The sequence below is a fragment of the Pipistrellus kuhlii genome, unplaced genomic scaffold (assembly GCF_014108245.1).
Source record: "Pipistrellus kuhlii isolate mPipKuh1 unplaced genomic scaffold, mPipKuh1.p scaffold_m20_p_35, whole genome shotgun sequence".
NCBI lineage: Eukaryota > Metazoa > Chordata > Mammalia > Chiroptera > Vespertilionidae > Pipistrellus > Pipistrellus kuhlii.
In genome coordinates, this window is record NW_023425535.1 from 2,644,412 (window position 1) to 2,657,242 (window position 12,831).

The 12,831-nt window shown below is 45.6% G+C and overlaps 1 protein-coding gene across 4 annotated transcripts in view; it reads left to right on the plus strand.

Moving 5' to 3' along the window:
* Window positions 1–12,831, plus strand: part of ARHGAP22 (Rho GTPase activating protein 22) — a 135,678-nt gene that overhangs the window by 46,030 nt on the left and 76,817 nt on the right. For all 4 annotated transcript variants that reach the window (XM_045570687.1, XM_045570689.1, XM_045570690.1 and 1 more), the window contains exon 3: window positions 8,949–9,036. In XM_045570687.1, the coding sequence (XP_045426643.1) occupies window positions 8,949–9,036 (88 nt within the window). The remainder of the gene's footprint in view (window positions 1–8,948; window positions 9,037–12,831) is intronic.

Sequence of the window (12,831 nt, forward strand, 5' to 3'; positions counted from 1 at the left end):
AAAGCAGGGTTGGTTTTTTTTTTATTTATGTAAGTCAAATTATCAATTAGTTCTTTATAAATTGTGCTTCTGAATTATTTCTAAGAAATCTTTGCCTAACTCAAAGTCATCAAGATTTCTACAAATCTGTGTTACAGTCTTTGATTTTACATTTAGCTATCTGATTCATCCTGGGTATATTTTTGTATATGATGTGAGGCATATATCAAATTTTATTTTTTTGCACATGAATGTGGAATGGTTCCACCACAATTTGGTGAAAACATTATTCTTCCTCCACTGAATTGCCTTCTGCACTTTCTGTCAAAAACCCCAAACAGCCGAAACTGGTTTGGCTCAGTGGTAGAGCGTCAGCCTACAGACTGAAAGGTCCCAGGTTTGATTCCGGTCAGGAGCATGTACGTTGGTTTCGGGCACATCCCCAGTGGGGGGTGTGCAAGAGGCAGCTGGTTGATGTTTCTCTCTCATCGATGTTTCTAGCTCTCTATATCTCTCCCTTCCTCTCTGTAAAAAATTAATAAAATATATTTTTTTAAAAACAAAAAACATTTGTACATCTATGAGATTTTTAAATTTTTTATTTTATTTTTTCCATCACCATTTATCCCCTTTATGCCCTCTCCACTGATCATATATGGGATTTTTGACATGTATATGTTTGTTATGAACTATACTCTGTTTCATTAATCTGTCCACCTATTTTGACTACTGTGGCTTTACCATAAATCTTGACATCTAGCAGTATTAATTCTCCAACTCTGTCACTCTGTTTCAAAGTTGTCTGGCTACTGTAGGTCCTTTACATTTATTTCTACATGAATTTTAAAACAGCTAGTCAAGTTCTTCAAAATCTACTGGGATTTTTATTTGGATTGCATTAAATCTATAGATCAATTTGAAAAGAATTGACATCTTAACAGTAGTAAGTCTTCTGACCAACGAACACAATACATCTCTCCATAATGCCTTTCATTTCTCCCAGCAATGATTTATAACTAGAGGCCCAGTGCACAAACTTGTGCACAGGTGGGGTCCTTTGGCCTAGCCCGGGATCAGAGTCAATTTGGGCCAGCCTATGGGGAGTGGGAGAGGTGGGGGTGGGGTTGGACCATGGGGGTTGGCCGGCTGGGGGAGGTTGGCTGTGAGAGCACACTAACCACCAGGGGGCATCTCCTCCATTGAGGATCTTCCCCCTGGTGGTTAGTGTGTATCATAGTTACCCACTAGTCATCAGATACGGTAGTAACAATTGCTTAAGCTTTTATATATAGATAGATTTTCAGAACATCTTTTGTTATATTTATCCCTAAGTATTTTATATTTTGTTGCAATTAAAAATGGTTTTGATTTTCTAGTTCCAATTGTTCATTGCTAGTATATAAAGATATGTTTTAGTTTTGTGCATTTATCTTATAGCCTACAAACTCATTTTTTACTTCTAGAAGCTTATTTTCATTTGGTAGAATTTTGCCAAATTTTTTACACAGAAAACATGATTATGTTGGCTATAACAACAGTTTTACTTAATCCTTTTCAATCTGGACAATTTATTGTTCTTTTTCTTGCCTTATTACAGCAGCTAGGACTCTAGGAAAAATAGAAGTTGTGCTAATAAACATCATTCCTAGTCTTAGGAAAAAGCTTTTAGCAAGATGTTAGCTTTGTAAAATATATATACACTGAGTGGCCAGATTATTATGATCTCTGAATGTATAATAATCTGGCCACTCAGTATAGATATAGATATAGATATAGATATAGATATAGATATAGATATATAGATATATAGATATTTATATATTTACATATTTAAATATTTAAATATATACACATGTGTGCATACGTGTACATATATACATATGTGTGTATATGTATATATATGTGTGTGTGTGTGTGTGTGTGTGTATATATATATATATATATATATATATATATATATGCATTTATGCAGGCCCAATGCATAAATTTGTGCATGGGTGGGGTCCAACCAGCCTGGCCAGGGGGAAAGGACATGAGCAGTTGGCTGATCTGCCTGCTGGTCAAATTCCTGGTCAAGGGGACAATTTGCATATTAGCCTTTTATTATATAGGATATACACTGAGTGGCCAGATTATTATGGGTTCAGAGATCATAATAATCTGGCCATTCAGTATATATACCCTTTATCATGTTGAAGTCCTCTTCTATCCCTAGTTTGTTACGAATTTTTTATCAGGAATGGATGTTGAAGCTTTGTCGAATGCCTTTTCTATATATTTTGAGATGATCTTAACTTTTATCTTTTTCAGCTTATTAACATGATGGATTACATTGATTGATTTTGGAATGTTAAACTAACATATACAATTGGGATAAACCTTAGTTGGTAATTAAGTATTTTTCTTTTTATATTTTGTTGAATTTTATTTGCTAAAATTTCACCAAGAATTGTTGCATGTATGTTCCTGAAGAATATTGGTCTGTAGAGTCCTTTACTTGTACGATCTTTCACTGTTTTTATATCCATGTGATACCAGCCTCATACCATGCATTGCAAAGGATGCCCTCTTTAAATTTTCAAGAAGAGTTTGTGCAGTGTTGATATTATTTCTTCCTTAAATGTTTGGTGGAGTTCGCCATGGGAGCCATTGGAGCCTGGAGTTTCTTTGTGGAAAGTTTTTTGTCTACTAAATCTATCTCTTTACCAGATACAAGGCTATTTAGCTATTTCTTCTTCAGTGAGCTTCAGTAGTTTGTGTCTTTTTTGGTCCATTTCATCTAAGTTTTCATATTTACTAGCATATTGTTCTTCTTAACATTACTTTATTAGCTTTGTATGATCTGGAGAATCTGTAGTGGTGTCACCTCTCTCGTTCCTGGTGTTGGTAATTTATCTTCTCTCTTTTTTTTTCCAATTAGTCTTGCTAAACCCTTATTAATTGCATTGATCTCTTCAAAGAACCAGCTTTTAGTTTCATTAGTTTTGTCTATTATTTTTATACTAGAGGCCTGGTGCACAGATTTGTGCACCAGTGGGGTCCCTCAGCCTCACTTGTGCCCTCTCTCAGTCCAGGACCCCTTGGGGGGATTTCAGACTGCTGGTTTCAGCCTGATCCCCACAGGCCAGCCAGTGTTGAGCATCTGCCCCCTGGTTGTCAGTGCACTTCATAGCTACTGGATGGTTGGTCGGTCGGCCAGTCAGCCATTCATGTAGGCTTTTATATATGTAGATTTTTCATTTTATTTATAGCTACTCAAATCTTTATTTTTTTTTCTTTCTTTTATTTTCAGTTTTATTTGTTCTTCTTTGTGTCATTTCTCAAAGTGAAACCTGAGGTTATTGATTTGAGGCCTCTCTTCTTTATTAACATCAGTATTTTGTGTTATAATTTACCCCCTAAGTACTCCTTTAAAGGCATTTCACAAATTTTTGTATGTTATGGTTGCATTTTTATTCAGTTCAGGGTACTTTTTAGCCTTTCTTTTTAAAAAATTTTTCTTGACCTATGAATTATTTAGAAGTGCATTAATTGGTTTTCAATTATTGGAGAATTTCCCAGAAATCTTTCTGTTATTGACTTTTAACTTAAAATTCTATTGTGGTCCAAGAATATATGTTGTATTTGAATTTTCTTTCATTTATTGAGACTTGTTTATGCCCATCTTAGTAAAAGCTATAGGTCTATTTGAAAAGAGTAAATGAGGCCGTGAGGAGGTCAAGTTGGTTGATAGTGTTTTTCCAGGTCATCTATATCCTTACTAATTTTTTGTCTACTTGTTCTGTCAATTATTGATAAAGACATATTGAAATTTTTTACCATGATTGTTTATTTCCTATTTCTTCTTAAAGTTTTGTTAGTTCTTGCTTCATGTATTTTGGTACATAAACTTTTTATATATTTTTTTATTTTATTGATTTTTTTAAAGAGGGAAAAGGAGAAGGAGAGGAAGTTAGAAACATCAGTAAGAGAGAAATATCAATCAGCTGCCTCCCACACACCCCCTACTGAGGATGGAGCCCGCAACCAAGGTACATGCCCTTGACCAGAACTGAACCTGGGACCCTTGAGCTCTATCCAAACTGGTCAGGGCTTGGTGCATAAACTTTTAAGATTATTGTGTCATTTTAATACCCTTTTGTGAAATAACTAGTAATATTCTTTGTCCTGAAATCTCTTTTGTCTGTTATTTATATAGACACTTTACTTTTATTTGTCCATGTGGCAAACTCTGCCTTTCAATCAGGGGTATTTAGGTTATTTTCATTTGATGTGATTATTGATATGATTAAGTTTAAATATATCATCATCCTGCTATTTGTTTCCTATTTGGCCTAGTTCCTTTTTCACTGCTTTTTCTGTCTCCATTTATAACAATTAAAAATTTTAATTGCATTTTATCTTATTTGCTGGATTAGCTTTAACATTTTATTTTATTATATTAGTGGTTGCTTTAGGGTTTTAGTAAACAATTTTAACTTTTCATGGACTATCTTCAAATTATATATCATCTTATGTATCATAAAATAAACTTAAAACAGTACACTTACATTTATTCCCCCCAGTTCTTTGTGCTATTATTGATATACATGTTGCTTTTACATATGTGATAAACCTAACACTATACTATTTTTTTGTTGTTGTTAATCTTCACCCGAGAATATTTTTTCATTGATTTTTAGGTAGATTGTAAGAGAGAGGAAAAGACAGAGAGAAACATCAGTGTGAGAGAAATACATCGAATGTTTGCCTCCTGCAGGGGTCCCTACCCTGGTCTGGGCCAGGGAGGAGCCTGCAATCAAGGTATGTGCCCTTGACTGAAATTGAACCTGGTACCCTTTGGTCCTCAGGCCCATGCTCCACCCACTGAGCCAAACCGGGTAGGGCACTATTACTTATTTTTATTTAATCAGGCAGTTACATTCTAAACAGATTTAAATAATAAGAAAAATTTATATATTTGTTCATATACTTACCATTTCAGTAATCTCCATTCTTTTTGGTAAATCTTTATTTCCAGAGAATATTACTTTTCTTTTGCCTTATTGCCTTTAACGAGTCTTCTCATGTGAGTCTATTGGTACCTCATTATTTAAGCTTTTTAATATCTTAAAGGTCTTAGCCCTCATTCTTGAGGAATATTTTCACTGGATTCAGAATACTAGGTTGACAGATTTTTCTTTCAATACTTTAATGATATTGTTCGCGTTGCTTCTTTTAAGAAATCTGCTGCCATCCTTACCTTTTTCTCTGTACATATTGTACAATTTTCCTCTGGCTACTTTTAAGAGATTGTTTTCATAATCGAGTTTCAGCCCTTTAATTTCATGTACTTTTCTTCTTGTTTCTTGTACTTGGGGCTCAGCGGACTTCTTATATCTGTGGATTTATACTGTTCATAAATTTGAAGAAGTTTCGGCCATTATTTATTCAGATAGTTTTCAGTCCCCTCGTCCTTTTCAGGCATCCCAATTACACATATATTAGATGGCTCGAAGTTGTCTGTCCTCTCACTGATGTTCTGTTCATTTTTTAAATTCTATTTTCCCAGTGTGTTTTATTTTGAGTAGTTTCTATGACTATACAGTCAAGTTCTTTAATCTTTTCATCTGCAATGTCAAATCTGTTCATCCCATCCACTGTATTTTTCATTTGCATAATGTACATTTGAATTGAGGGTTTATTTTCCATCTATTCCCCCATTGAAGGAGCCTTCTGGGAACATATCCTCTGGCCTCTTTGAAGCTGTCAGGTGTCTGCAGCCCCGCCCAACATCTTGACTGTCACTTCATAAAAGATCCTGTGCTAAACCCACTCAGCTAAGCCATTCCAAAATTCCTGACCTACAGAAATCCTATAGGAGAATAAATGTTTGTTATTATTTCAAGTTCTAAGTTATGGGGTAATTTACAATATAGCAATAGCTGACTAATAAACACAGAATCTGACCATGGGGCTTTCTAGTTTTCACATCTCTTCACCACCCCCAAGGGGAAGCAGCCTTGGTTCCCCACTGCTGGGTTTAATCAAAAGAGGGGAGCAAGGCTAGCCAGGAGCTGCTCCCCCTGCCTATAGTGTTTCTGGAGTTTGCACTTAATACGCCATAGAAATTATGGATTTTTAGTAAAACTGCTAACTGGGCCCTAATATAAGAAATATTCTGTCTCCTAAAGGCCCTCTGCTGGGCAGCCTTACCCATTTCCCCGGGGCTGTTCTCTCTGAGCAAATGAGATTCTGGAGGTTGTGGCTCCACCTGCCGCCCACGGACCCCTCAGGCTGGCGTGGACACGAAGGTGGGGAGCCAGGAGCTATGGTCAGACAGCAGCAGGCCTGGGAGTGGATTCCCGCTGAATGCAAACAGAATCACACACCCTTCATCCATTAGTCACTTACACCAACGGGCTGCATTGGTGTGGAACTGGAAACTCATTAGGTAATTGCAGCCTCTCAGGACACGTGCAGCCTGAGTAAGGTGCAAAATAGAGCACATGTGCCCAAGCTCGGTCAGACACAAGGGATAGGAAAGGGCCTCACCTTTGAGAAGCTGCAGTTTGCCTGAGTCTGCACATTCCCTCCTGGTGCCCAGGTGCCCATCTGTTAGGTGCTATGCACCGTGTGCCCTGCCTCTTGCCAAGCACTGCAGTAAGGGGGCCACCTGGCCCCTCCAAAGTGCTAACACTCACTTTGTGCTTTTCACAGAAACCCCACATCCTTCTGGTTGAGGGCACTTTCTGAGGGGCTTAAGGTGGGCTGTCCTTGTCCTTAAGACCTGGGCGAGTCCAGGTGCACAGAAGCTCAGACTCAGCTCTCCAAGGCCTCTGGGCAAATACCCAATCACCCAGTTCTCACCACCACCTCACAATGCGGATCCTTTTATACATGAGGAGGTGGGTGCTGAGTAGGCTCCTGGGGAAGGCAACTTCCTTTGGTTACTTTCTCTAAGTGCAAACTCTCTTACTTTGCTCAGACCTGCAGAAGGAGAAACCCAGGATGGTATATCAGTGGTATGCTTGCCAGCCAGTTGTTAAACACTTCCCTTATTAGAAATTAAATCCTACAGCTTATAATTAAATAAATCATATTAAAAATAAAGGTCCAGCCCTGGCCAGTGTGGCTCAGTGGTTGTGCATCATTCCATGCACTGAAAGGTTGCTGGTTCAATTACCAGTCAGGGCGCATACCCAGGTTTAGGCTCAGTCTCCAGTGGGGGGCAGGCAAGAGGCAGTCAATTGATGTTTTGCTCACAAATTGATCTTTATCTCCCTCTCCCTTCCTCTACCTCTGAAAAACAATAAAAATAATAAAATAAAATAAAACAAATAGGTTTAAATACTCAAAATGTATCACTCTCTGGTAATGCTGGATGTTAGGCAACATTTAACGCCATTGGGTCCTGATCGGGCATCTAGAAGGCTCTGGAATCTGGTGAAGGGGCTTTGGGTATATTAAATAAGCGTCCAGAGATGAAAGATAATTTTAAAAGACATTGGGGGTCAAAGGAGCTTTAGCTAAAGGAGCTAAGTTCTCTTTGTCTCAGGACCCCTTGCTTTTTATTAACACAAATTGTCCTAAAACAAGGTGGAGATATACACTTTAAAGGCCAGGGTTTTGTACAGAAGCCATTATCAGGGGAATAGCCTACAGCTGATCAGGTATTTGGCCAGTAGGAGGCAATAACGTGTAAATTAAGATGCCCTGAGCTGTCTGGCAGCAAACAATCATCCTATTCGGATTTGGGGAAAATGCCTTTAGCCATTCCAATAGGCAATAACATATGTGACTCAGCCCTTGTTGAGTTCCCAAATTACATCAACCTTTTGATGAAACTCTTGCAATTATTACATGCTGGAACTGGCTTCCAGCACTCTGGTTGTTTTACTTTATTTACCTGTGCTCTGGAGGTTACTGTATCTGTGTGGTAGAAGCACTGGTGTGCAGCTCGTCACAGCACCGTGCTCAGTTGTGTCCTGGAATCTGTCTCGTGGGGTGGGCACTTAGAGCACAGGATTGGCAAGCACTACACATCAGGAAGCTTCTTTTTCTCAGAGGGCCTGTTTCTCCTCTCAACCACCAGGCTCGGTGCTCCGTGTTTCAGCAATCCCTGGAGGATCCTGGTGCCTGTTCAAGGTGGAGACCTGCCCGAGTGCTTCAGTTGGGTGCTTCACACTGACTCCTTACACGTCTTTTCGTCACAGTCTTTACAGCTGTCAGCCTGCCCATTCCGACGCCCTGCCCTTTCCGGGCACCTTTCAGCCTTGCTACCAGATTCCAGGGTTAGAGCGTGGGTGGGCCTCCTCTTGCCTCTCCTCTGTTAGTGACTGACCTCTGTGAGGTCTTTCTCCTTTCCATTCATGCTCAGGTGTGTCCACTCAGACTGCATGTGGCTTTGACAACACTTCTAGTTCTCTTCATGGCAAACCCATTTCAACCCCATCCCTGAAACGTAACTGGGTTCAAATCCTGGCTCAGCTACTTACTGGCCCCAGTAATGTACACACACAGGCATTCCAGGCACTTGGCACCAGGTGTGCTGGGTCCCTGTGTGTCACAGCCAACTGCCCTTACACAGTGAATGGTCACCCTGGCCAGGAGGGCAGCTAGAGTTGCACAGATCTGCTGCTCCTTTACCCGCGTTACCCACTTCAGTGCGCCAACCTTTCTCTCCCTGACCCTCTTCAACCAGGAAGGAACATTGGAACAGGGAGCACTCCACTTGAGGGGAACCTGCCCTACCACCACCCCATCACCATGGGAGTAACAGCTCTGGATAGTGCTGACGGTGCCCATCCCACTGGGAACCGTGCAGGGCCTCTGCAGAGCCTGACACCTGCTTGGAGGAGCCCGCACCCCGCCTGGCACCCAGCCTACCAGCAGCCCTCCCTTTCTCCCTCCGTGCCCCCCCCCAAACCCCTGCAGACCTTTCCCAGTCCTCTCATGCCGCTGTGTCTGTGTTTGTCTCTCTCCTTCAGGGACACATTTCTCTGCAAGGGACGCAGGTGGCCCAGCGTCTTCCTGGCCCTGAGGACGTGGGGAAGCACCTCTTTGAGATCAGCCCAGGTAGGTGGGCCCCGGGGGCCTCATGGGGGTGTTGCCATGCCTGAGCTTGGGAAGGCAGAGCTCCTTCATGAAACTCCAGCACCATCTCTTTTCACGACTCAGAAATTTGGTCAAACTAGAGGATGTGGTGAATTTGGGGGAAATCAGAAAATCCGATCAATCATGGGGTGATTAGCTTTTGATGGGTTTTTAAATTCACAGTAAACACAGGGAAGAAACCGATCCCTGGGGCGTCCTAGAGTGAAGGTCCAAACCCCCAGTGCAGGTGACCTGCACAGGGGCCGCTGCAGCAGTCAAGGCGTTTCCAAAGGGAACTGCGATTCAGCTGTTACGGAATTCACAGGCGACCGGAAACACACAGGAGCGCTCGGAGACACAGGGAGAACCCTTTATTTCCAGATGCACCAGCACCGTGACTCAGGGGAGCCTGGTTCCAAATCCTGAGCAAGCCAATAAGGAGAGGGCTTTCTTTATACCCTTTGGTTTCTTTGTCCTCAAATATGGATGGGACTTCCGGACCTTTTTCAGGCTTTGCAAAAAGCCCCGTGTGTTGAGATGGGGGCCGTGAGACCACACCTAAAGGCCTGCCCTGGCGCCAGTGCTAATAACTTCCTCTGGGGTTGTATATGGTTCATGGTTTACGGCCTCTGTAAATGGGAGTATTTAGATAAACCAGTCTTGCAAGACCAGATAATTAAGGAAGGGCAGTGACTGGACTACAGGCTAACTAACAGGAATGTGCATTCGGGACACTGATTAACTCGGTACAGAGCAGGCTGCTATCGCCTACATTCTTTCACAGGTGGAGGTAATTATCGGCTACAAGAGTGTGCGATGGAAGGCAGGTTAGTGGCGCAGATTCAGATTGCTAGCCCCCCGAAAATGTCTTGTGCTCCCCGTCACTGTGAAGGAATGACTAACCAGAGAATTGCTATCGCAGTAGAGTCACAAAACCACTCTTTGAAGCTCCCTGTTTTGAAATGTTACTGTTACTGAGCCCGTGGGTGCCTGAGCCGATCTGCTCAGAGGGACGGGCAGTGCAGGCAGCGTGTGGCGTCCCGCCCGACACCCCTCTGGCCTGGGAGCAGAGCCGGAGCCGCGCCTGAGCCCTGTATAGGAGGCACTGAAGCCGGACAGCCAGAGGTCCGGACTACCGTCATACTCGAGCCAATTCAGCATGGCGTGAGCCTTCCCAGGCTCAGGTGGCCAGAGTGTTAACATCAATCCTGCCGGCAGCACGGGAAAGAGCAGGCCATCCACAAACATCTGCTCTCCGTCCCTCTATAAGCCAGCGCTCACGTGGGGTCCAGGACAGAGATCACGAGGAAAGTAGGAAAAGGATCAGGACGGGCATGAAAAATGGGTGTGATGGTTACAGTTTACAGGCAATGCGGCTGGGGGTTGGCCAGGGGCTGGGGGTTTGCCAAGGGCTGGACCTCTGGTTTCTGCCACAAGGTTGCTCGTCTTTCCAAGACAATAGGCAGCTCCCGATGGGGAGGATGGGCTGCGTTTCCAGGTGGGCTCCCAGGTCCCACGTGCAACTCCCAGCAGGTTAGATATGCCTTCTCTAATCAGAGCAAAACAGTCCCGGTTAACAGCATGGTCAACATTTCTTACAATTACAGCTGGTCCCACATTCTATCTGCCCCTAACACACCGCCCGCAGGGCGTGGAGAAGGGAGCAGTCAGGGTTGCTGCGAGCCGGCTGCTGCTGGGCACCGGGACTCAGTTCCCGCAGCTCTGACGTGGGGAGCAGGTCTCAGAGATGTCTCCCCGCCCAGGGAGCGAGGAGGCAGGGTATACAGCCATGCCGCGAGCTGCTCCCTGGGGACTGATGCTGGCCCAGCTGGCCTGCTCCGCAGGGACTGGCTCCCTGGGGACAGAGAAGGCCTGCGGGGAGGGCAGCAGGCTTGAGGGCGGGATGGGAACGTGTGCCTGAGGTCTGGAGTCCCAGTGTGTCCGCGGGAGACGTTCCTCTGGGAAGCAGTGGCTGTGACCTGACTGTGCCAGGCCGCCCTGGGTCTCAGAGCAGCCTGGGCGCCCAGCCATCGGACACGGTGGCCAGCATGGCGTGGGCCTTCCCAGGCTCAGGGGGCCCAGCGTCTTCCTGAGGCTCAGGCCAGCCAGCACAAGCCACCGCTGGGAGCCGGGAGCGAATGCACGCCTTCGCCTCTGCTCTGTCCATCCTGGGGCCCCGGAGGCACCAGCTGGGGCTGAAGGGCAGGGAGAGCCTCCGGCTGGAGGCCCTGCATGGAGGCCCAGCAGCCAGTTCCACAGGCATCTCTCCCAGTGCCAGGGCCAGAGAAGGGGGCAGCAGAGCGATCCCAGACCGGGGGAGGGAGGGCGGAGGGTACTGAGGCTCGGCTGACTGTAGACCATGAGTGAAGAGAAAACAGAGAAGAGAGGAGAGAAGGCAGAGAAGAAAGGAGGGCAGTGAGGTGGGCAGGGCCCTGCTGTGAGGCTCGCCTAAGGAGGATGGATGCACGAGGCCGATGTGGGGAGGGATGATGAATTGGTCAGATCATCTGGATACCAGCTGGGCTGAGCCCCAAAAGGCACCAGCCCACAAAGGCAGGGAGTCAGAGGTTTTTAAAGGGCTAGGCGGCTTTTTCTGGGCAGAGCACTCTCTGTGAGGGTCTGGATTTGGGGAAGTCCGGAGGGGAGAAGGAATGTGGTCTGTGTGCCTGTAGGTCTGCCCAGGGGAGGGGATCAATTCAATTATTTGATCAAAGTTGACACCTGCCATCTCAGGGCGGGGAGCTGGGCACAGGGAAGGAGGGGCTGGGCGAGGGCCCTGAGACCGGAGAAGGATAAGGTGGAAGTCAGCACCCCCGGCCATAGAGTCAGAAAGGCACTGAGCACCTGCCCAGGACCAGACACGGACAGTCACCGCGGTGCCCGCTTTTCGCTGGGTCAGAGCTATTTGCACGGATTTCCAACATGCAGGGGACAGGGAGGGGGCGGGGGGGGGCGCCATAAGGTAACGGTCCCAGGTCCCGGGAATTAGGAGGGGCCTCTCTGTGGGCCTTTACCTTGCCTCCCACAGTACACCCTTCCAAGGCTGCGGCACTTCACGAAGAAGGGCGCTGGAGGTGGGAAAGGCCCAGAGCCAGGCAGTGGTAGGTTCAGGGCTTGTACCCAGGCCGCCTGGCTTCTAAAGCTGCCCTCCAACTCAGGCCCCTGGCACGGGCGTTAGCGTCCTAACCACCTGCCCGGGAGGCCAGGATGCGGCTGTAGGACGGAGAGCAGCCCTTTGTACGCAGCACAGCAGTTCGGCACCAGGCTCCAGGGCTGCGTCTCCACCCTCTTCCCCTCTGCACAGGCCTGTGTGAATGTGCATAAATCAGCCAGGCGAATGCTAGGTCAGAGTCCTGTTTGTGCTCTTCAGCAGTATAAAAATACTCCACTTTTTCATCAGAATAAAAATGTGAGGGGAAGTTAGGCTGTGAGTGCCATCTAGTGGAGAGATCTGCCATCTCCAGGCCAGGCCTGTCTCCTGACTCCCGATTCCCGCCAAGCCTCACCTCTGCCTGGCCAGGCGCCCACACCATCTCTCTGCGGTGGCTCTGGGCGGCCCGGTGTGGCTGGGGTTCCAGCCCCTGAGTCAGTTCCCACCTGGGCCTCTCCTCCGGCGGGCAGTCAGCTGCCTGCGGAGCTTTTGCGATTTACAGAGGAAATGTGCCTTGTATTAGGTCCTCTGGTTCCTGACGTGGAGCTCCCAAAAGCCTCACATCCCCACCTGAGCAGAATGAGCAGGTGTCCTCCGTCTTGTTAATGAGAGGACCCTGGAAGCAC